The sequence below is a fragment of the Telmatherina bonti genome (assembly GCF_933228915.1).
Source record: "Telmatherina bonti genome assembly, chromosome: 16".
In the NCBI taxonomy this organism is placed as follows: Eukaryota; Metazoa; Chordata; class Actinopteri; order Atheriniformes; family Telmatherinidae; genus Telmatherina; species Telmatherina bonti.
In genome coordinates this window covers 9,386,296-9,410,217 of record NC_136614.1, presented here as the reverse complement: position 1 = coordinate 9,410,217, position 23,922 = coordinate 9,386,296, and the positions used below count along the sequence as shown (strand labels likewise).

The window sequence follows — 23,922 nt, the reverse complement described above, 5'->3', positions numbered from 1 at the left end:
GTATTTGTCTTTCATTTAAACTTTAACCTCCTCTTCACTAAACTGTCAGCTGAAGATAATGCTCTATTTTCTTTCCTGGTCCATCCAGGCACGTTCTGTCATATTTAACACAGTCTGCCTGAACCAGGCTTTACTGTCATCTTTTGGAGAAATGATCTGATTTCTTTCATATATTAATCTTTAATATATTCTTTTCTTAAACATTGACTTAAGAAAATTTGCTGAATCATTCGTTAGTGTGGACAGCAGTTCATCTATATAATTTTGATGCTAGGCACAACACATAAGTGGATCCTACAACTTTCAGATTTTTCACGGGACTTGTCATCATATAAGCAAACTTACACACATGCTGATTTCTGTGTGGATTTCTTGTGATTTCAACCAAGCCAACCAATCACACGATTTTAATTCACCCAGGAAAACTAGCAGCAGCGCTCCAAGATTGACCCTGAAAACCCACAATGGTTTTCATTAATATTACTGTATTTGTCCATTTAGAAAACTGGGATTTAACAGTGCCGTGTTTCAGGAAAAAATTGTTAGGGTTTTAAGTCGAAGAAAGTGTTTTCCTAACTTTCGATTCCAAGAGTTTTGTGTGTTTTGGGGCTGAATACAGTGAAAAGATGCTGATAAGGGGATAGAAAACCGGTGTGGTGTTTAAGGTCTTTGCAGTTGTGTGATGAGGTTTAGATATCGGCTCTGGTGATTAACTCTTTTTACAACAATAAATATCTTTTAAAGGAACTAACCTACCTCTGTGTGATGGACATGCATCGGTCTCTTCTGTCCGTTACTGAAAAAACAAAAAAAACACTGAGAAGCGCGATTTTTTTCAGGTATTTTTTGTCATGTAAAGGCCTCACCTGTCACCCTGCCTCTCCTGCCGCGTTGCTTTATCACCCGACAAAACATGTTGATCCCATGACAGACAATATGTCTCCATTAAAAGCTCCAGCTGCAAGCACAGCGTTTCTGATCACCCCTATATTTATAATAAAATCAATAAATGACCCTTTTGACTCATTACAGTTGCACAGAATTTGTAAAATTAGTGGGTTTATTTATTTATATATATTTTCGATTGAATGTGTTTTCTGTAGGGATTTGTAACAAACAAAACTCACCTGATTCAGCATCTCTTCCTGGAAACTTTGAGCCTGTATACTGAAAAAAATACTGATTCATGCTAACGAAACATGCTGAGTCACTGTTATTAATGACTCAGTAGAAGTTGAGAAAATAATTTATTTTAAGTTATTGCCGACTCTGAAATAACTCCTGACACCAAGTTTATTTTCTTATGTTTGGAAATTTGGCGTTAAGACACAACCACGTTAGCGCTGCTAGCTCTTTCAGCTGATCTGATTAGCAGGAAACAAAAGCACAGAGCCAATCAGATCAGCTGAAATGCTTTTCAAGCGGGACTTTTTGTAAAAGCACAGAGAGAACGAGTCAGCTGATGGGGACGAGGTGGGGCATCATGGACACTGGTAGGGACACGTCTACACATTCATACACATATACTGTACAGTTAAAAACAAATGTTATTGAAGTAATCTCATCAAATCGCTGTAAGTGACTGAAGCCACGCCCCCTCATTTACATAATGAGTCAGACATTCAGGAATGTAAGAATGAAACGAGTTGAATGGTTAAAGAATGACAGGTGAAACTTTATTTCCAGTAATCATCGCCTGATTTAACTGAAGTTCGTGTTTATTCGGATCCGTTTTGTAACCGGTTCTGTTCATCTCTAATAACTCTGGGCTTCCTTCACCTGCAGGTTCTGACCCGTTCGGTCTGGATGGCCCCGGTGGCGGTACACATATAAATGATGGATTCTGGGCCAGAACTCCACAGTTCTGGGTCAGAACCAAGTGCTAACGAAGCCACTTTGGACTTTTGGCCTTCTCCCAGAACCGAACCAGACCCGCTTTCATCGCATCTGAACTCTTGCTGAGTTCTGCAGAGATTCTAATGAACCAGAACTGGCTGACCAGTGAACAAACCACCGGTTCTGGTGAAGTTTGGACCCTGCAGTCCACACAGGGATCTGATCAGAACCAACTTGTACCTCACCTGCAGCTGAAGGTTTGGTGTCAAACCAGCTGGTGCTGGTCGGTCAGTAACTGGGTCAGAACAGTCCAGTGAGGTATCTGAGGAAGAGTTCAGTATTTACTGCTCAGCTGACTGGTCCGGTTCTGACCCAGAACAACCGGGTTTTTCTTCCGACCTGATGGTGAAAACAGGCTGCGAGGCTTCATGGGTCACATGGTCCGGTCTCTGTTCTGGTGGGACACATCTCTTCAGATCCAACTGGTTCTGCCTGGTCCAGTTCAAACCCTGCATGAATTACCATACTGGTTTCCATGGAGACAATGTCTCTGTGGACTCGGTCCGAACCAGCAGAACCGATAAAAACAGAACCGTCTGCAGAACTTCCAGGTCTGAGTTTCCGGTGAAGAAACAGGTCCAGATGTTAAAATGAAATTTAGTGTTTCAGGTGAAAGAAAACGGACCAGAACCGGTCCGGATCAGACCGAGTCAAGAACGTGAACTTCTGCTGTGTTCAGGTGTTTAATGAGACACAGGTGAGCCTGAGGTCCAGCCGACAATCAGCTGATGGCTCGCACGTACAAAATCAACATGAAAACAAGGTGAGAAACTATTTACATTCACAAACACAGACTCACCCCCCCGCCCCCATGTCCTGTAGCTCCGCCCACATCCAGAGGAGCTGGTGGGCGGAGCCACAACACCCGCAGACACTCTGAAAATAAAACTGTTCCAGTGTTGCAACACTGGACTCAGAGTCCCATGATCCTTTGCATAAGCATCAAGAACCATTAATCAATGAGTTCAAGGTGTCCAATCGTCAATCAAACCACCTTGACAGCTGCAGCCAATCAGAGAGAGGAAACCTGTGAGGTAACATTTCTGAAACAAACAAGACGAGACACTTGTCTCACCTACCTACACCTGTCTGTCTCTGTCCCACACCTGCCCGTCTCCACCTGTCTTTCAGGTCAAGACAGACAGGTGTTCTTCTGTCCCACACCTGTCTGTCAATACTTTTCCATTTCTGTCTCCATCTGTCCTTCTGCCCACCACATGTCCATCTACACCTTTCCACTTCAGTCCCACACCTGTCTTCCTCCACCCTCACCTGTCTCCGCCTACCTGTCCCTGCCGTACCTGTGCGTCTACAGTTTAAGTTCGTTGGCGATCTTGGAGGCGATGTTCTTGAAGGCGATGGACGTTCCTGAAATGCGTTTGAAGCGAACGCCGTTGAGGGAGAGGCGGGGCAGTTTGCACACCTCCATCTCCCATTGGACGAGGCTGTCGGCGTGCCCGTCTCCATGGACGCAGAGCAGCAGGAAGCGCTCGCGCTGCTCGTAGTCGCAGTTGTTGGCGTCCAGGACTTTCCTGATCTCCCGCATCATGTCCAGGGGCTCCATGGAGGACGTGGTCTTCATGCTCCAGGTGAACCTGAGGGAACGCGGCTTTCCTTCCTTCAGGTGAGGAGCGGCGGGAGATGCAGGCTCCTCCCTCTGATCTGGCGTCACATTACGGCTGCAGACAGAGACAAACAAACACAAACTTTCTGTCCAATCAGAAGCCGACACACAAACCCCGCTCTGATTGGCTGACCAACTAAACCCCACAAACCAATCAGCACCCTGCTCACACCTGTCCGACTCACCTGGACCCTTCAGGTCGGCCATTTCTCTCCCCTTCTGATGTCCCTCTGACAGCAAGAGAGGAAGGAAAGAGGTAGGACGGAAATTAAAAAGGGAGGAAGAAAGCGTGCGTTTCCATGGCAACGGGCAGAAGGAGAGTAGAAACAAAGAAGAATGGAACACTACAGCTCCCATGATGCAATGCTCCAGCGTACCTGCGCGTGAGTTTGGAGGTGAGCTTGGAGAAAAGGTTAGTGGAGCCTCTGGACCGTGATTGGGCGAGGGGTGTGGCATCGTGCGACAGGCTGGGCGAGGCGGGGGGGGCCGTTGTACGTGGCGGTGCGTCTCTCACGGAGTTGTCCCCCATGGAAGGTGCTGCGACTCGCCGTTCCCCGAGGAAACCGCAGCCGGTCCGGCGGCGTGGCTCCACTGCTGACGCTGTGAGTGGAGGCTCCGCCCACAGAGCGTTGAGTGGTCGTGTTCGCAGAGCTGAGAAAAGATGGAGGGGGGCGGGGTTACATTTCTGTTGGGGCTGTGACGATATGCTTTTTACCCCTGATTTGATTTGATTTAAATTTAAATATTTCTTCCATATTGATTCAAGATTTTTGGAGATTAAAAAAAAAGTCAAAATTTTCTTTTACTTATCATTTTACTTGATTTCATCGAGGAAATATACAACAGAGTAACCAGACCATCATTCTGCTGCCGTAACGCCCAAGAAAACAAATAAAAAGATCAATAAAAACAATAAAAAATGACAAAAGTTTGTATTATTATGTATTTTTTTCATTTATAAAAAAAAAACAATATTTATTTGGAAAAAAAAAATCAATTAAAAAAAAAATTTTTTTTAATTTTTTTTTTTTTACAAAAAAAAAATATTTTTTTTAAAAAAATTGTCAAGCAAAAAAACCCTGGTTTTCGATTTTTTGATTGGATCCCCCCCCTAATATCTGTGGATCAGAAGGGGGGATGAGGGCGTGGTGGTGGACTCTACCTGTTCTCTTTGCCATTGTGGACCGTCGAGGTCCGGTCCGTGGCGCTCCGCTCGCTGCAGACGTAAGTGTTCCTCCTCGTCATGCTGGACGACGACGCCTGGAACAGAGACGGGCCGTGATTGGCTGCTGGGAGACCCCACCCTCCTAACCCCAACTACCTGCATGTCAGAGATACTCACAGGGGGCGTGGCCGTTGTTTTCCTGCGCTCTGGCACGTCGCTTACGTTGGGGTTGTTGGCGTTGCCGAGCAACGGGCTGGCGGTCTCCCCGGGGCTGGACTTCCCACGACCCCCTTCTTGCCTGGCTTCCCCCTCCGCCGCCGGACTCTTCCTAGCAGCGGCCGAGGAGACCGGACACACTGAGTGGAAGAGGAGGCGGTTAGTCGCTGTGGTTCTGGTATGGGAGTTCTGGTTCTGGTTCTGGGCTGTACCTTGGTCGCTGTACCTCCTCTGTTTGGAGGACGAAGAGGAGGAGGAGGTGCGCTGGGACAGCAGGTGAGCGGGAGACTGGGAGCTGCTGATCGGACGAGGTTTAAGCAGAGACGCGTCCTCCACCTGAGCGACAGACACACACCTGTCACTTCCTGTAGAAGCCTGGCGGGATGTGGTTACCGTGGTAACCGCTCACCTCAGCAGCCTTACGCCCCAGCAGCAGGTAGGTGGCTGTGATGTCATCGTACTTCATCTTGGTGAGAGACTCGTTGATCTCATCCCTGGAGTATCCCATTCCCACCATCAGGTCTGGCAACACACAGCATCATCAACACACGTCGTCGCTCGTGTTGCTACGGCAACCTGAGCGCGCATACGTACCGATCCGGCTCTGGTCCTTTATGTCCAGCTCTGGTTCCACAAAAGGCTTCAGATCCTCTTCATCCGAACCGCTGTTGATCCAGCGGTCCTTCATGATTTGCTGGAGAGGAAAGACGAGGTTAATGTCCAGGAACAAGCAGGACCAGAGAAACCTCGTCCAGGAACAAGCAGGACCAGAGAAACCTCGTCCAGGAACAAGCAGGACCAGAGAAACCTCGTCCAGGAACAAGCAGGACCAGAGAATCCTCGTCCAGGAACAAGCAGGACCAGAGAAACCTCGTCCAGGAACCAGCAGGACCAGAGAATCCTCGTCCAGGAACCAGCAGGACCAGAGAAACCTCGTCCAGGAACCAGCAGGACCAGAGAATCCTCGTCCAGGAACAAGCAGGACCAGAGAATCCTCGTCCAGGAACAAGCAGGACCAGAGAAACCTCGTCCAGGAACCAGCAGGACCAGAGAATCCTCGTCCAGGAACAAGCAGGACCAGAGAAACCTCGTCCAGGAACAAGCAGGACCAGAGAAACCTCGTCCAGGAACAAGCAGGACCAGAGAAACCTCGTCCAGGAACCAGCAGGACCAGAGAAACCTCGTCCAGGAACAAGCAGGACCAGAGAATCCTCGTCCAGGAACAAGCAGGACCAGAGAATCCTCGTCCAGGAACAAGCAGGACCAGAGAATCCTCGTCCAGGAACAAGCAGGACCAGAGAATCCTCGTCCAGGAACCAGCAGGACCAGAGAATCCTCGTCCAGGAACCAGCAGGACCAGAGAATCCTCGTCCAGGAACCAGCAGGACCAGAGAATCCTCGTCCAGGAACAAGCAGGACCAGAGAATCCTCGTCCAGGAACCAGCAGGACCAGAGAATCCTCGTCCAGGAACCAGCAGGACCAGAGAATCCTCGTCCAGGAACCAGCAGGACCAGAGAATCCTCGTCCAGGAACCAGCAGGACCAGAGAATCCTCGTCCAGGAACAAGCAGGACCAGAGAATCCTCGTCCAGGAACCAGCAGGACCAGAGAATCCTCGTCCAGGAACCAGCAGGACCAGAGAATCCTCGTCCAGGAACAAGCAGGACCAGAGAATCCTCGTCCAGGGACAAGCAGGACCAGAGAATCCTCGTCCAGGAACAAGCAGGACCAGAGAAACCTCGTCCAGGAACAAGCAGGACCAGAGAATCCTCGTCCAGGAACAAGCAGGACCAGAGAATCCTCGTCCAGGAACCAGCAGGACCAGAGAATCCTCGTCCAGGAACCAGCAGGACCAGAGAATCCTCGTCCAGGAACAAGCAGGACCAGAGAAACCTCGTCCAGGAACCAGCAGGACCAGAGAATCCTCGTCCAGGAACCAGCAGGACCAGAGAATCCTCGTCCAGGAACAAGCAGGACCAGAGAATCCTCGTCCAGGAACCAGCAGGACCAGAGAATCCTCGTCCAGGAACAAGCAGGACCAGAGAATCCTCGTCCAGGAACAAGCAGGACCAGAGAATCCTCGTCCAGGAACCAGCAGGACCAGAGAATCCTCGTCCAGGAACCAGCAGGACCAGAGAAACCTCGTCCAGGAACAAGCAGGACCAGAGAATCCTCGTCCAGGAACAAGCAGGACCAGAGAATCCTCGTCCAGGAACAAGCAGGACCAGAGAAACCTCGTCCAGGAACAAGCAGGACCAGAGAAACCTCGTCCAGGAACCAGCAGGACCAGAGAATCCTCGTCCAGGAACCAGCAGGACCAGAGAATCCTCGTCCAGGAACAAGCAGGACCAGAGAATCCTCGTCCAGGAACCAGCAGGACCAGAGAATCCTCGTCCAGGAACAAGCAGGACCAGAGAATCCTCGTCCAGGAACCAGCAGGACCAGAGAATCCTCGTCCAGGAACCAGCAGGACCAGAGAATCCTCGTCCAGGAACAAGCAGGACCAGAGAATCCTCGTCCAGGAACAAGCAGGACCAGAGAATCCTCGTCCAGGAACAAGCAGGACCAGAGAATCCTCGTCCAGGAACAAGCAGGACCAGAGAATCCTCGTCCAGGAACAAGCAGGACCAGAGAATCCTCGTCCAGGAACAAGCAGGACCAGAGAATCCTCGTCCAGGAACAAGCAGGACCAGAGAATCCTCGTCCAGGAACAAGCAGGACCAGAGAATCCTCGTCCAGGAACAAGCAGGACCAGAGAATCCTCGTCCAGGAACAAGCAGGACCAGAGAATCCTCGTCCAGGAACCAGCAGGACAAGAGAATCCTCGTCCAGGAACCAGCAGGACCAGAGAATCCTCGTCCAGGAACAAGCAGGACCAGAGAATCCTCGTCCAGGAACAAGCAGGACCAGAGAATCCTCGTCCAGGAACCAGCAGGACAAGAGAAACCTCGTCCAGAAACCAGCAGGACCAGAGAATCCTCGTCCAGGAACCAGCAGGACAAGAGAATCCTCGTCCAGGAACCAGCAGGACCAGAGAATCCTCGTCCAGGAACAAGCAGGACCAGAGAATCCTCGTCCAGGAACCAGCAGGACAAGAGAATCCTCGTCCAGGAACCAGCAGGACAAGAGAAACCTCGTCCAGAAACCAGCAGGACAAGAGAAACCTCGTCCAGGAACCAATAGCTGAACCACCATGTCCTCCTGTGGCTCCGTTTCAAATGAATCATGAAGGTCCGCTAAGTTTCCATGGAGATGAAGGAGGTTTTATCTCTTCTCCCATTTTAATCTATCACGAGCTGGGCGGGAGGGAGTTGGACAATACAGGAAGTAGGTCTGGGCAATTAATCAGATTTTAATCTCAGTATGATCTGGGTTTCCAACGATGATAAAAATAAAAGGCTGTGATTATTTTTCTCTCTGCAGTTTCCTCTCCTGCTGTCTTCAGCTGCTAATCGAGCGTCTCTGGCGTTGCAGCGCTGTGCTGTAAACTCCTCCCACAGCCGCTTTGCTTTCATTCAGACACTGTTGCCAACTTGGCGACTTTCTCACTAAATCTGGAGACTTTTTTTGTTAAAAGCGACAAATCTAGCAGCTTTTACTGGAGTTATTAGAGACTTTTCTGGTGTTTTGGCGACTGACTTGAAGGCACATATTGTTCTGCAGTTACTGTAAGGAAGGAGCAGCGGGAGCCTCTCCCGTCCTAAAGCACTCCCAGGCGGCCAGTCTCAGTCGGCTCCGGCTGCAGGTCAATGTAGAATAACTGCAGTAGGTTGTGGAAGTTCACCTAAACATAGTTTATACCATTGTCAGTGACAACTGGTTGCATTATTTTCCTATACATAGTTCGGCCAGTTAAACACTGTAATATCCTTCCGTTACAGGGCGTTACCATAGCAACGTGTTAACCAGCTGGTTCAGATCAGCCGTCTTTTAACAGGTGGATGAGAGAAACGCGCTGCAGCCTGACAGCGGTTGTTTGGCATAAAAACTACATCCAGGCCAACGTAAAATAGTTCCTATATAAGCGGTAAAAGCAGATTAAACAACTCGGAACCGTGCATTAGACGGTTATAATGCACGACACGGAGTCTAGAACACCACGACGTGCAGCGTTGTTTATAAATACTGGATAATTATGTTAAATAATCCAGATCTCAATTTCAGTCAAAATAATCGGGATTAAAATTATTGTCATAATCGAGCAGCCCTAACGGGAAGAACCCGAACACACACAGGGAGAACATTAAAACACACAAGGCCACTGTTCAAACTTCCCCCCAGTTAGGGCTCAAACCAGCGGCCTTCTAGCTGTCAGGCAAGCGGTGGAAAAACAAAGTGATCCTGAACTGTACCAGTCTAAACTGGACCAGTGCCGAGGCTGTAGTGCTCCCCACTCCGCCACCATGCGGCATCAGGGCGGGACAGAACAGGTGGGGAAGAGTGTTTCCTAATGAAGGTATCTGTGTTTCATTTGTTTGGTTGCAGAGGAATAAATGACCCAGCGGTCGCTGTGGAGGACGCCTCACCAGCCTGGGAAGAACGATGCAACAACGTGGAAGTGAAAGGAGGAAGTACAGTGACACGTTTCCTCCTCCTGCAGGATAATCAGCAGCTTTTCACCACAAAGTAAATGTTTGTCAACCGGATTAAATGACGATAAAGTGGAACTACGCTTCTGCTTTGTGTGATGGAACAACAGATTCACATCGCAGAGCGTCTTTCACGTGGCAGCGCGTCTTCCACGTGGCAGCGCGTCTTCCACGTGGCAGCGCGTCTTTCACGTGGCAGCGCGTCTTCCACGTGGCAGCGCGTCTTTCACGTGGCAGCGCGTCTTCCACGTGGCAGCGCGTCTTCCACGTGGCAGAGCGTCTTTCACGTGGCAGCGCGTCTTCCACGTGGCAGCGCGTCTTCCACGTGGCAGCGCGTCTTCCACGTGGCAGCGCGTCTTCCACGTGGCAGCGCGTCTTCCACGTGGCAGCGCGTCTTTCACGTGGCAGCGCGTCTTCCACGTGGCAGAGCGTCTTTCACGTGGCAGAGCGTCTTCCACGTGGCAGAGCGTCTTTCACGTGGCAGCGCGTCTTTCACGTGGCAGCGCGTCTTCCACGTGGCAGCGCGTCTTCCACGTGGCAGCGCGTCTTCCACGTGGCAGCGCGTCTTTCACGTGGCAGCGCGTCTTCCACGTGGCAGCGCGTCTTTCACGTGGCAGAGCGTCTTTCACGTGGCAGCGCGTCTTTCACGTGGCAGCGCGTCTTTCACGTGGCAGCGCGTCTTTCACGTGGCAGCGCGTCTTTCACGTGGCAGAGCGTCTTTCACGTGGCAGCGCGTCTTCCACGTGGCAGCGCGTCTTCCACGTGGCAGCGCGTCTTTCACGTGGCAGCGCGTCTTTCACGTGGCAGAGCGTCTTTCACGTGGCAGCGCGTCTTCCACGTGGCAGAGCGTCTTTCACGTGGCAGAGCGTCTTTCACGTGGCAGCGCGTCTTCCACGTGGCAGAGCGTCTTTCACGTGGCAGCGCGTCTTCCACGTGGCAGAGCGTCTTCCACGTGGCAGCGCGTCTTCCACGTGGCAGCGCGTCTTTCACGTGGCAGCGCGTCTTTCACGTGGCAGAGCGTCTTCCACGTGGCAGAGCGTCTTCCACGTGGCAGCGCGTCTTTCACGTGGCAGCGCGTCTTCCACGTGGCAGCGCGTCTTTCACGTGGCAGCGCGTCTTCCACGTGGCAGAGCGTCTTCCACGTGGCAGCGCGTCTTCCACGTGGCAGAGCGTCTTCCACGTGGCAGCGCGTCTTTCACGTGGCAGCGCGTCTTCCACGTGGCAGCGCGTCTTCCACGTGGCAGCGCGTCTTCCACGTGGCAGCGCGTCTTTCACGTGGCAGAGCGTCTTTCACGTGGCAGAGCGTCTTCCACGTGGCAGAGCGTCTTCCACGTGGCAGCGCGTCTTTCACGTGGCAGCGCGTCTTTCACGTGGCAGCGCGTCTTCCACGTGGCAGCGCGTCTTCCACGTGGCAGAGCGTCTTCCACGTGGCAGCGCGTCTTCCACGTGGCAGAGCGTCTTCCACGTGGCAGCGCGTCTTCCACGTGGCAGCGCGTCTTCCACGTGGCAGAGCGTCTTCCACGTGGCAGAGCGTCTTCCACGTGGCAGAGCGTCTTCCACGTGGCAGCGCGTCTTCCACGTGGCAGCGCGTCTTTCACGTGGCAGAGCGTCTTCCACGTGGCAGAGCGTCTTTCACGTGGCAGCGCGTCTTCCACGTGGCAGAGCGTCTTCCACGTGGCAGCGCGTCTTCCACGTGGCAGCGCGTCTTCCACGTGGCAGAGCGTCTTTCACGTGGCAGAGCGTCTTTCACGTGGCAGCGCGTCTTTCACGTGGCAGAGCGTCTTTCACGTGGCAGAGCGTCTTTCACGTGGCAGCGCGTCTTCCACGTGGCAGCGCGTCTTCCACGTGGCAGCGCGTCTTTCACGTGGCAGCGCGTCTTCCACGTGGCAGAGCGTCTTCCACGTGGCAGCGCGTCTTTCACGTGGCAGCGCGTCTTCCACGTGGCAGCGCGTCTTTCACGTGGCAGAGCGTCTTTCACGTGGCAGAGCGTCTTCCACGTGGCAGAGCGTCTTTCACGTGGCAGCGCGTCTTTCACGTGGCAGCGCGTCTTTCACGTGGCAGCGCGTCTTCCACGTGGCAGCGCGTCTTCCACGTGGCAGAGCGTCTTCCACGTGGCAGCGCGTCTTCCACGTGGCAGAGCGTCTTCCACGTGGCAGCGCGTCTTCCACGTGGCAGCGCGTCTTCCACGTGGCAGAGCGTCTTCCACGTGGCAGAGCGTCTTCCACGTGGCAGAGCGTCTTCCACGTGGCAGCGCGTCTTCCACGTGGCAGCGCGTCTTTCACGTGGCAGAGCGTCTTCCACGTGGCAGAGCGTCTTTCACGTGGCAGCGCGTCTTCCACGTGGCAGAGCGTCTTCCACGTGGCAGCGCGTCTTCCACGTGGCAGCGCGTCTTCCACGTGGCAGAGCGTCTTTCACGTGGCAGAGCGTCTTTCACGTGGCAGCGCGTCTTTCACGTGGCAGAGCGTCTTTCACGTGGCAGAGCGTCTTTCACGTGGCAGCGCGTCTTTCACGTGGCAGAGCGTCTTCCACGTGGCAGAGCGTCTTCCACGTGGCAGAGCGTCTTCCACGTGGCAGAGCGTCTTCCACGTGGCAGAGCGTCTTTCACGTGGCAGAGCGTCTTCCACGTGGCAGAGCGTCTTTCACGTGGCAGCGCGTCTTTCACGTGGCAGAGCGTCTTTCACGTGGCAGCGCGTCTTTCACGTGGCAGAGCGTCTTTCACGTGGCAGCGCGTCTTTCACGTGGCAGAGCGTCTTTCACGTGGCAGCGCGTCTTTCACGTGGCAGAGCGTCTTTCACGTGGCAGAGCGTCTTCCACGTGGCAGAGCGTCTTTCACGTGGCAGAGCGTCTTCCACGTGGCAGAGCGTCTTTCACGTGGCAGAGCGTCTTCCACGTGGCAGAGCGTCTTCCACGTGGCAGAGCGTCTTCCACGTGGCAGAGCGTCTTCCACGTGGCAGAGCGTCTTCCACGTGGCAGAGCGTCTTTCACGTGGCAGCGCGTCTTTCACGTGGCAGAGCGTCTTTCACGTGGCAGAGCGTCTTTCACGTGGCAGCGCGTCTTTCACGTGGCAGAGCGTCTTCCACGTGGCAGAGCGTCTTCCACGTGGCAGAGCGTCTTCCACGTGGCAGAGCGTCTTCCACGTGGCAGAGCGTCTTCCACGTGGCAGAGCGTCTTCCACGTGGCAGAGCGTCTTTCACGTGGCAGCGCGTCTTTCACGTGGCAGAGCGTCTTTCACGTGGCAGAGCGTCTTCCACGTGGCAGAGCGTCTTCCACGTGGCAGAGCGTCTTTCACGTGGCAGCGCGTCTTTCACGTGGCAGAGCGTCTTTCACGTGGATTTTATCTCCAGAATCACATCAGATGCACTACATGGTGGTGGAAGAACAAAGTGGTCCTGAACTGTCCCAGTCTGAGCATTCAGCATGTTGTGCTACCTTCCAGCAGCCGGAGACTGGTACAGCTCAGACTGGACCAGTTCAGGACGTCTTTGTTGATCCCCAACACAGTGGCGCAGCGTATTTTTTAATCAAAATGGTGGAAAACGGAACAAAACCTTTATCTGAAGACGACAAGAATCCAATATCATTTCTGAAGAAACAAGGGACTTTGGCAAAGTCGTTGGATTAAGAAAGGGACAGAACCGTTAGCATTGGTTTTGTGTTTGAGTGTGATGTCTGTCACTATAGGCAATCTTTGTACATATATGTGAAGCTTCGTTTATGTGCGTTTCCAGTCGCTGTGGAAATAAAAAGAGCAGTGCCTCTTAGATTTTCAGGCGAAACAAACCCCGCTGCCAGGAAGTCAACAGGTTGGGTTAGTGGAGAGAACTACAGTCTGACTCACAGCTAGCCTCTCTAAGTAACAACATGAACGCTAGGAGTCGCTTCCACAAGGTGATATTTTTCATTTAGCTTGTTCATCTGGGGAGGAGAGAGGGGGAGGAGGGGGAGGAGGGGGAGAGAGGTGTGGTCCATCACGCGCTTTGTTTCAGTCAACAGGCTTCAAAACCCTGCCGTAAAACTATTTCACTTTTTGCTCATTTAGAGGAAACTTGTTACCAACATGTCTGTGGACGGATGGACAGAAGGATGGATGGACGGAGGGATAGACAGATGGATGGATGGATGGATGGACGAACGGATAGACGGATGGACAGGTTGATGGACGGATGGATGGACAGAAGCATGGATGGATGGATGGATGGATGGATGGAGGGATAGACGGATAGACGATGGAATGATGGACGGGTTGATGGACAGATAGATGGACGGATGGATGAATGGGTGGATAGACGGATGGATATATGGATGGATGGACGGATGGAATGATGGACGGGTGGATAGACGGACAGATGGACGGATGGATGGATGGAAAGGTGGATGGATGGACGGGTTGATGGATGGAAAATAAACAACTGTCTTTCCTTTTCATGTTTCAACTGTTGAACGAAATGACCGAAACAACGTTTATTTTTACTGCTCTGGTTTTATTTACGCGTCAAACATCAGAAACATCAGCCTCCTGCGTTTCTAATCCAGGTTGAAACATGTAAACTGGTTTGGTCCCATAGTTCCCAGCTAGAAGCAGGATGAGGATGTTTACTTCCTTCACTTTGTTTCTATTCGTCTTGTAAACAATAATAGAATTCAAATTGAACAAACTTTATTAACATCAACGACGTTCTCACCTCCAGAGTTCCTCTCTTTCCGGGGTTCAGAACCAGGAAGCGTTTCAGCAGGTTCTCGCAGTCCGTCGACATGTAGAAGGGGATCCGATACTTTCCTCGTAGAACCCGCTCTCGGAGCTCCTGCAAACCAACACACAGTCAGCTGCTGACTCTTCCCACATCAACCCGCCAACCCGTCCGAGTCCGACCCACCTTCAGGTTCTGTCCGTCAAAAGGCAGAGAGCCGCTGACCAGAGTGTAGAGGATCACTCCGAGACTCCAAACGTCCACCTCCGGACCGTCGTACTTCTTCCCCTGAAAAACACGCGCAGCTCTGACAGCCGACCCGACAGGAAACAGAACCGCTAAGTCGCCTGGCCGGGTTCTGACAGCCGACCCGACAGGGAACAGAACCGCTAAGTCGCCTGGCCGGGTTCTGACAGCCGACCCGACAGGGAACAGAACCGCTAAGTCGCCTGGCCGGGTTCTGACAGCCGACCCGACAGGGAACAGAACCGCTAAGTCGCCTGGCCGGGTTCTGACAGCCGACCCGACAGGGAACAGAACCGCTAAGTCGCCTGGCCGGGTTCTGACAGCCGACCCGACAGGGAACAGAACCGCTAAGTCGCCTGGCCGGGTTCTGACAGCCGACCCGACAGGGAACAAAACCGCTAAGTCGCCTGGCCGGGTTCTGACAGCCGACCCGACAGGGAACAAAACCGCTAAGTCGCCTGGCCGGGTTCTGACAGCCGACCCGACAGGGAACAAAACCGCTAAGTCGCCTGGCCGGGTTCTGACAGCCGACCGGACAGGGAACAGAACCGCTAAGTCGCCTGGCCGGGTTCTGACAGCCGACCCGACAGGGAACAAAACCGCTAAGTCACCTGGCCGGGTTCTGACAGCCGACCCGACAGGGAACAGAACCGCTAAGTCGCCTGGCCGGGTTCTGACAGCCGACCCGACAGGGAACAGAACCGCTAAGTCGCCTGGCCGGGTTCTGACAGCCGACCCGACAGGGAACAGAACCGCTAAGTCGCCTGGCCGGGTTCTGACAGCCGACCCGACAGGGAACAGAACCGCTAAGTCGCCTGGCCGGGTTCTGACAGCCGACCGGACAGGGAACAGAACCGCTAAGTCGCCTGGCCGGGTTCTGACAGCCGACCCGACAGGGAACAGAACCGCTAAGTCGCCTGGCCGGGTTCTGACAGCCGACCCGACAGGGAACAGAACCGCTAAGTCGCCTGGCCGGGTTCTGACAGCCGACCCGACAGGGAACAGAACCGCTAAGTCGCCTGGCCGGGTTCTGACAGCCGACCGGACAGGGAACAGAACCGCTAAGTCGCCTGGCCGGGTTCTGACAGCCGACCCGACAGGGAACAGAACCGCTAAGTCGTCTGGCCGGGTTCTGACAGCCGACCCGACAGGGAACAGAACCGCTAAGTCGCCTGGCCAGGTTCTGACAGCCGACCCGACAGGGAACAGAACCGCTAAGTCGCCTGGCCGGGTTCTGACAGCCGACCCGACAGGGAACAGAACCGCTAAGTCGCCTGGCCAGGTTCTGACAGCCGACCCGACAGGGAACAGAACCGCTAAGTCACCTGGCCGGGTTCTGACAGCCGACCCGACAGGGAACAGAACCGCTAAGTCGCCTGGCCGGGTTCTGACAGCCGACCCGACAGGGAACAAAACCGCTAAGTCGCCTGGCCGGGTTCTGACAGCCGACCCGACAGGGAACAGAACCGCTAAGTCGCCTGGCCGGGTTCTGACAGCCGACCCGACAGGGAACAGAACCGCTAAGTCGCCTGGCCAGGTTCTGACAGCCGACCCGACCGGGAACAGAACCGCTAAGTCACCTGGCCGGGTTCTGACAGCCGACCCGACAGGGAACAGAACCGCTAAGTCGCCTGGCCAGGTTCTGACAGCCGACCCGACAGGGAACAGAACCCCTAAGTCGCCTGGCCAGGTTCTGACAGCCGACCCGACAGGGAACAAAACTGCTAAGTCGCCTGGCCGGGTTCTGACAGCCGACCCGACAGGGAACAGAACCGCTAAGTCGCCTGGCCAGGTTCTGACAGCCGACCCGACAGGGAACAGAACCGCTAAGTCACCTGGCCGGGTTCTGACAGCCGACCCGACAGGGAACAGAACCGCTAAGTCGCCTGGCCAGGTTCTGACAGCCGACCCGACAGGGAACAGAACCGCTAAGTCACCTGGCCGGGTTCTGACAGCCGACCCGACAGGGAACAGAACCGCTAAGTCGCCTGGCCAGGTTCTGACAGCCGACCCGACAGGGAACAGAACCGCTAAGTCACCTGGCCGGGTTCTGACAGCCGACCCGACAGGGAACAGAACCGCTAAGTCACCTGGCCGGGTTCTGACAGCCGACCCGACAGGGAACAGAACCGCTAAGTCGCCTGGCCAGGTTCTGACAGCCGACCCGACAGGGAACAGAACCGCTAAGTCGCCTGGCCAGGTTCTGACAGCCGACCCGACAGGGAACAGAACCGCTAAGTCGCCTGGCCAGGTTCTGACAGCCGACCCGACAGGGAACAGAACCGCTAAGTCACCTGGCCGGGTTCTGACAGCCGACCCGACAGGGAACAGAACCGCTAAGTCGCCTGGCCAGGTTCTGACAGCCGACCCGACAGGGAACAGAACCGCTAAGTCACCTGGCCGGGTTCTCACCTGGAAGAGTTCCGGTGCCGCGTACGGAGGAGACCCGCAGAACGTGTCCAGTTTCCCTCCGACTGTGAACTCGTTGCTGAAGCCGAAGTCTGCGATTTTAATGTTCATGTCGGCGTCCAGGAGGAGGTTCTCCGCCTGCAGGAGGAGCAGGAGGAGGTATTAGGAGGAGTAAGAGGAGGTGTCAGGAGGAGGAAACAGAAGCTAATGTAGCAGTTAGCATCATGCTAACTGGGACGTAACCAGTACAGCAGGGATCCCCAACCCTGGTCCTCGAGGACCGGTGTCCTGCAGGTTTTCCAAGTGTTCCTGCTGGAACACACCAGACTCAGACAAGCTCTGCACATGTCTGCGAAATACACACTGATTTGAATCAGGTGTGGTGCAGCAGGGACACTCGGAAAACCAGCAGGACACCGGTCCTAGAGGACCAGGACTGGGGATCGCTGCAGTACAGAACTGGAACCGTATTAAAGTCACATGTAAACAATAAACATGGCAACGGTTCAGACCCAGAGCCGGGTCAGAAACAGCTATGACAGCTGACCCGGACGCCAGTTCTACATGAGACCAGAACCGCCAAGAGACCTGCACACCTGTACTGTTCCAGCAGAACCTGGACCTGACCCGGTTCCAGCAGAACCTGGACCTGACCCGGTTCCAGCAGAACCTGGAGGAGCAGCACCGCCGTGGTTCTGCTCTCTGTGAACTGGTCGTGATGCGTTCAGGTCAGCTGGGAATTCTGGCTACAGGTGAGTTACCTTCAGGTCTCGGTGAACGATGCGTTTCTGGTGGCAGTACTGGACGGCAGAGACGATCTGTGGACACACGGAGGACGGTGAGTTCTGCTGCCTGGCTCAGAGGCACTCTGGTTCCACAGCTGTGTTACCATGGTTACCTGTCTAAATTTAGCCCTGGCCTCCTTCTCCTTCATCCTCCCATGAGCTACGAGGTAGTCGAACACCTCACCTGCAGAGAGACGAGACTCACCTGTTCAGTCCAGCTGTGTGTGTGTGTGTGTGTGTGTGTGTGTGTGTGTGTGTGTGTGTGTGTGTGTGTCCAGGTGTCTGACCTCCGCTTGCGTACTCCATCACCAGGTAGAGGGTCTTCTCCGTCTCGATCACCTCAAACAGCTTCACTGCACACACAGAGCACACAGTGTGTTACCAGAACCGGAACCGGAACGAGGACCAGAACCGAAACCAGAACCAGATCCAGAACCGGCGACAGGACCAGAATCAAAACCAGAACCAGATCCAGAGCCAGAACTGAAACCAGAGTCAGATCCAGATCCAGATCCAGATCCGCAACGAGTTTCAGAACTAGAACCGGAACCAAATCCAAATCCAGAACTGAAATCAGAACCAGAACCAGACCTAGACCCAGATCCAGAGCCAGAACTGAAACCAGAACCAGAACCAGACCAGTTCTACCCGGTGATCAGAAAGCGTGATCTGGGTCGGCTGGACTCACCGATGTTGGGGTGGTTCAGGATCTTCATGATTCGGACCTCTCTGAAGAGCTGAGACACACAAACAGCAGGATGTTATTCCGCAGCACACACACACAGTTCTGGTTCTGACCGGGTCCAGAACCGCCCACGTCAGCCTACCTTCTGCAGGCTGGTCGGGTTCAGCTGGGTCTTGTCGATGATCTTGACGGCCACCTGTCAGAAACAAAGACCCGTTCTTAGCGGCGGCTCAGAACCGGCGGCGGGACGTTTCCCAGCATCCACTGCGTCTCACCTCTCGGCCCGTCAGGATGTGGCGAGCCAGCTTCACCTTGGCAAAGTTTCCCTTCCCGATGGTCTTCAGCAGCCGGTAGTTCCCCACGTGGGCCGACCCGTCTCCGGTGGCCACCAAGGAGTTCTTACAGCGAGCAGAACGTACGGAGCGGGCCGCCGCCTCGCTACGCCCATCTTCCCCCCCGGCATTCTGGGAAACGGACACAACGTTAAAACACCTGAACGCAGCGTTTCCTCCACGATCATCTCACAGGAATCCCTTTTTTTTTTAAAATTTAACCTTTATTTTACGAGAGGTCTATCTAAATATCAATTCTCACGATTCTTCGATGTTTATGATTTCTGTAGACTAAAAACAAACAAAAAAAATCTACAGAAGTTTTGTTTTTCCTCATCATTTTTCTTCATTTCAACTAGGGCTGCAAGTAAACGCTTATTTTAATAGTCGACTAATCTGCAAATTATTTTGTCGATTAGTCGCAATTAATCACGATTAGTTGCAATTAATCACAATTAGTCGCAATTAATCACAATTAGTCGCAATTAATCACAATTAATTAATTGCGATTAGTCAGGATTATTTCTGTCCTGCCCACTATCTGTGCTTTCAGTTGACGCAGCTCTTTTTACAGGCTCCAGTATGTTTTATAGGGCTGTGACAATACACTTTTGTCCCGATTCGATTTTTTTTTGCTGCCTATTCGTTTTAAATGTCAATTCTCACGATTTTTTGATGTTTCTGATTTCTGTAGACTAAAAACAAATAAAATCTACAAAATTTGCTTTTGCTCATCATTTCCTTCATTTCAAATAAGGCTGCAACTCACGATTTTTTTAATAATCAACTAATCTGTAAATTATTTTGTCAATTAGTCATGATTAGTCGCGATTATTTCTGTCCCGTTTACCATCTGTGCTCCCAGTCTTTTTACAGGCTCCAGTAGGGCTGTGACGATATGCTTTTGTCTCAATTCGATTCAGATTTTTTGGGTGCCGATTCGATTTAAATTGCGATTCTCACCATTCTTCCATATTGCTGATTTTTGTAGATTGAAAACAAAACAAAATGTATAAAAAACTTTTTTACCTGTCATTTTTCTTGATTTTAATTAGTAACAAACTACCCAGTAGCCAGACCATCATTCTGCTGCTATAACGCCCAAGAAGACAAGTATAAGGATCAATAAAAATGACAAAAAAAACTTTTATCATGGATTATTTGAATTTATTTGAAAAAAAAATTTGATTTTTAAAACTGTGAAGCAAAAATCCTGATATTTGATTTCATCCGATTCGATTTGCCACCCCCTAATAAAGACGCAAAAACCTGCAAAACCATCCTGCTGATTCTTGTCGTCTTTCATTTCAGAAGTGGGAAACTCCACAAGCGCAGCGAGATCCAAACGTTTCCGGTCGGTCTGGCAGGTATTCCAGGCAGGAAAACTAAAGCATCGTTTTCCCGATTCAGTCCGACTCGAGGAACGGACAGACGGATCTAAACTAGACCAGGACCCGTTCTCTGGAGTAGCCACCGTCCTGGTGAAGGTAACTAACAGTCATATTCAATCACCAACAGCTGAAGATCAACAAGCCAACAGAAAGTTCTGCGTGTCTGAAAAGAGGAAAAATGACGCTCCTCTCGGGGTGGAGTAAAGCCAAGACGGCATTTTAACCACAGTGCGGCCAAAAACGCAGCTGAGCTGGTTTCATGAGGAGGGTCAGTAAACAGCAACATAAACAACTGTAACTAATAGAAATAGCTTGACACATAAATTGAACATACAGAACGAAACCAGCAAAAACTGGCTTTGGGCTTTAAGAGGACCATCACCCAGTTTCATCTTCACTGCTCCAGAACCTCCTGGGTGGACCACAGATATTCAGCAGAACCAGAACCTTTGATCTACGTCCAGGATGCCTGGAAAACCCTCAGAGCTCAGCAGATGTTCCACAAAGACTCCTGTACTGGTTCTGGTGTAAGCATCTGTACCTGCAACTGGAGGTCCTGGAGACATCTTAACCCGGGAAAACCAGATTGTGATCCAGGTCCGAGTCTTTAACCCACAAGGCTTTAAAGCTTTTTAAACCAGAACCTCAACAGGAACCAGGAGAACTTTCCAAGCACAGAACCAGATCCTGGAAATTCACCTCCAAGTCCCCAGGAATCCTGGAAACTACCTGGAACTGTACCTGGACTCACCTGGAACAGGTCCACAGCTGTCAGAGAAGGAGTCAGGCTCACCTGCTGATATTGAGATGAAATAAAACTTGTCTGGTTTGTTTGTTTGCTGTCCTGATGGAGAACTTTCTGACAACTTCCAGGTGTTTTTCAGTTACGTGCTGAACTTGTCTAACTGGAGTGAGTATTTCTGGTGCTCACCTGCTCGGTGTCCCGCTCGTTGACCGTGGGGAGGGGGGTCCTGGTGGACATGTTACCCGGCTCAGTGTTCCGGAGCTCCGCTCATGAAGCCGCCTGTCAGCCCGGAACACCTGCGGTTCTGCCGGAACTTTTCTCTGCTTTTTACCCGAGCAGGTTACCATCCGGCATCGTCGGTTCCGAACAGATCTACACTGCCGGAGGGTTATCTGGCCCTGTTCGTCTCGGCTCGGCTTGTTTTCCAGGTGTTTTTAACAGACATGGATCCAAACGGAACCGGAGCAACAGTTCCTCTTTGGCGGCTAAGTTAGCCTGCTAGCAGCACCGGCTGGGAGAGGTTCTGGGGACAGAACAGGTCCGGATCTGGCTGCTGGCCGCGGGGTCGGCTCGGCTTCGTAAGGGAGCCCAGGTTCGGTCCGGTCGGCGGCGGTCCGGTCCGCTCAGCTGGACCTCAGACTCTCCAGAAAGACTCAGCTAGCACTTCGGCTGGTTTGAGCCAAGATGGAGGACTAACCCCACCCCGCGTCTGACGGGATGTGACGTAGTGGCAGACGTCTGATGTGATTGGCTCTTTAGGCAGAGCGGTAGTGTTTGCTGTTGCTAGGGTGATTGGCAAGCAGTATGGAGTTAAGCCGACAAATATTTTATATAAATTTTATATAAATTATTCACCAATTTTTTTTAAGGATCTATTCTATTGGCTTTCTAAATTTCTGCCTGTTCCTGACCTTCAGAAAAAGAATGTTTTATATGGTTTTCCTGTAAGACACAATGCTCACAATAAATTGGTCAACTCCATTGTAATACTTGGAAAGTTTTTCATACATAAAAACAGATTTATGAAGTCCATTCCCAGAATTTTTTAAAAATTTTTTTATTTTTAAAATTATTATTATTTATTTATTTATTTATTTATTTTTTTTTTTTTTACAAAGAATTGTATCAATATTTTTCTTCTCTAAATTACATGAAAAAGAAGAATGCTGTGAAAATCTGATAGAAGACTTTCATATGAATAAAAACCCCAAGACTTTTTTTATTTTTTATTTTGCTGTTACTTATTCTTTATTCTTATTTTCTGTTAATTTCTCACTACCCTTTGTACATCTCTGGCATCCCTTATGCATCTGTATTTGAATTTGTATGTATATTTGAAATTGAAAAAAAAAAAAAAAAAATTTATATATATATATATATATATATATATATATATATATATATATATATATATATATATATATATATATTTACATCATGTTTATGTTTTATCTTAACATGTAAAACTCCTATAACATAGTTATCAATACTTTAAAATTATGCTATGATAACAAAAAATAATATTACAACCAATAACTTATCATGAAGAGGAAAATTATAATCCTTATGTATTTAAAAATATTTATGAAAATATTAAAAAAAATAAAAAGATCAATGAAAAAAAAGCTTCTACTAGTTTTCCAGGGTGAGGTCTTGATCCAGTCTGACAGCAGGGCGGTCTGAGATAAAGATGGACATCTGTTGCAGTATTTACTGACTCTGAAGTATCATGCTGAAGTGATGTGTTGCTGAGACTAGGATTATGGTTTCAGGTGTGCAACAGTCGAGAATGAATAACTAAAATTGTCATTTTATTTTAGTCTAAAAATGTACAGAAACATTACACTAAGAAGATAAAATTCTGTTCAAACATCAGTAACACATTTACATTCTTTTTTTTTTAAATCTATTTACGTATTTTATTTATTTCACCGAATATTTTATTCTATGTATTCAAAATGAAAAAACTTTACTTACAAACTTACAAATCCCAAAACTTTTTTAAAAAAATGTATTTATTTACAAGCATATTTAGATTTTGAGGAGGAGCAGTGTGGTTTTCGTCCTGGCCGCGGAACAGTGGACCAGCTCTGTACCCTCTTTGGGGTCCTGGAGGGGGCATGGGAGTTTGCCCAACCAGTCTACATGTGCTTTGTGGACCCGGAGAAGGCATTCGACCGTGTCCCCTGGGGGCTTCTGTGGGAGGTACTCCGGGAGTATGGGGTACTGGACCCCCTTGTGCGAGCTGTCCGGTCCCTGTACGACAGGTGTCAGAGCTTGGTCCGCATTGCCGGTAGTAAGTCGGATTCGTTTCTGGTGAGGGTTGGACTCCGCCAAGGCTGCCCTTTATCACCAATAGAATTTCTAGGCGCAGCCGAGGTGTTGAGGGGATCCAACTCGGTGGCCTCAGGATTGGGTCCCTGCTTTTTGTAGATGACGTGGTCCTGTTGGCTTCATCTGGTCGTGATCTCCAGCTCTTGCTTGAGCGATTCGCGGCCAAGTGTGAAGCGGCTGGGATGAGAATCAGCACCTCCAAATCTGAGACCATGGTCCTCAGCTGGAATAGGGTAGATTGCCCTCTCTGGGTCGGGAGTGAGGTCCTGCCTCAAGTGGAGGAGTTTAAATATCTCAGGGTCTTGTTCACGAATGAGGGAAGGATGGAGCGCGAGATCAACAGACAGATCGGCGCGGCGTCTGCAGTAATGCGGAGTCTGCTCCGGTCTGTCGTGGTGAAGAAGGAGCTGAGCCAGAAGGCGAAGCTCTCGATTTACCAGTTGATCTACGTTCCTACCCTCACCTATGGTCATGAGCTGTGGGTCGTGACCGAAAGAACGAGATCTTGTATACAGGCAGCTGAAATGAGTTTCCTCTGCAGGGTGGCCGGGCTCTCCCTTAGAGATAGGGTGAGGAGCTCGGTCATCCGGGAGGAGAACAGAGTAGAGTCGCTGCCCCTCCGCATCGAGAGGAACCAGTGAGGTGGCTCGGGCATCTGGTCAGGATGCCTCCTGGACCTCCCTGGTGAGGTGTTCCAGGCACGTCCCTCTGGGAGGAGACCCTGGGGAAGACACAGGACACGCTGGAGGGATTATATCTCTCGGCTGGCCTGGGAACGCCTCGGGATCCCCCCCGCAGAGTTGGCAAATGTGGCTGA

At 51.4% G+C, this 23,922-nt stretch overlaps 1 protein-coding gene across 1 annotated transcript; it reads right to left on the bottom strand.

Annotated features, from left to right (window-relative positions):
- Positions 1 to 1,830: 1,830 nt before the first annotated feature.
- LOC306767734 (MAP/microtubule affinity-regulating kinase 3-like) lies at positions 1,831 to 21,460 on the bottom strand. Its single transcript, XM_079255831.1, is given in 19 exon segments — positions 1,831 to 3,575; positions 3,706 to 3,750; positions 3,898 to 4,004; positions 4,006 to 4,171; positions 4,683 to 4,780; positions 4,863 to 5,041; positions 5,114 to 5,237; positions 5,311 to 5,423; positions 5,496 to 5,595; positions 14,173 to 14,292; positions 14,365 to 14,466; positions 16,837 to 16,971; positions 17,595 to 17,651; positions 17,732 to 17,802; positions 17,906 to 17,971; positions 18,307 to 18,355; positions 18,446 to 18,499; positions 18,579 to 18,767; positions 20,958 to 21,460. Coding segments are annotated over 19 exon segments (2,196 nt in total). The 5' UTR covers positions 21,009 to 21,460; the 3' UTR covers positions 1,831 to 3,205.
- Between the last annotated feature and the right edge of the window lie 2,462 nt (positions 21,461 to 23,922).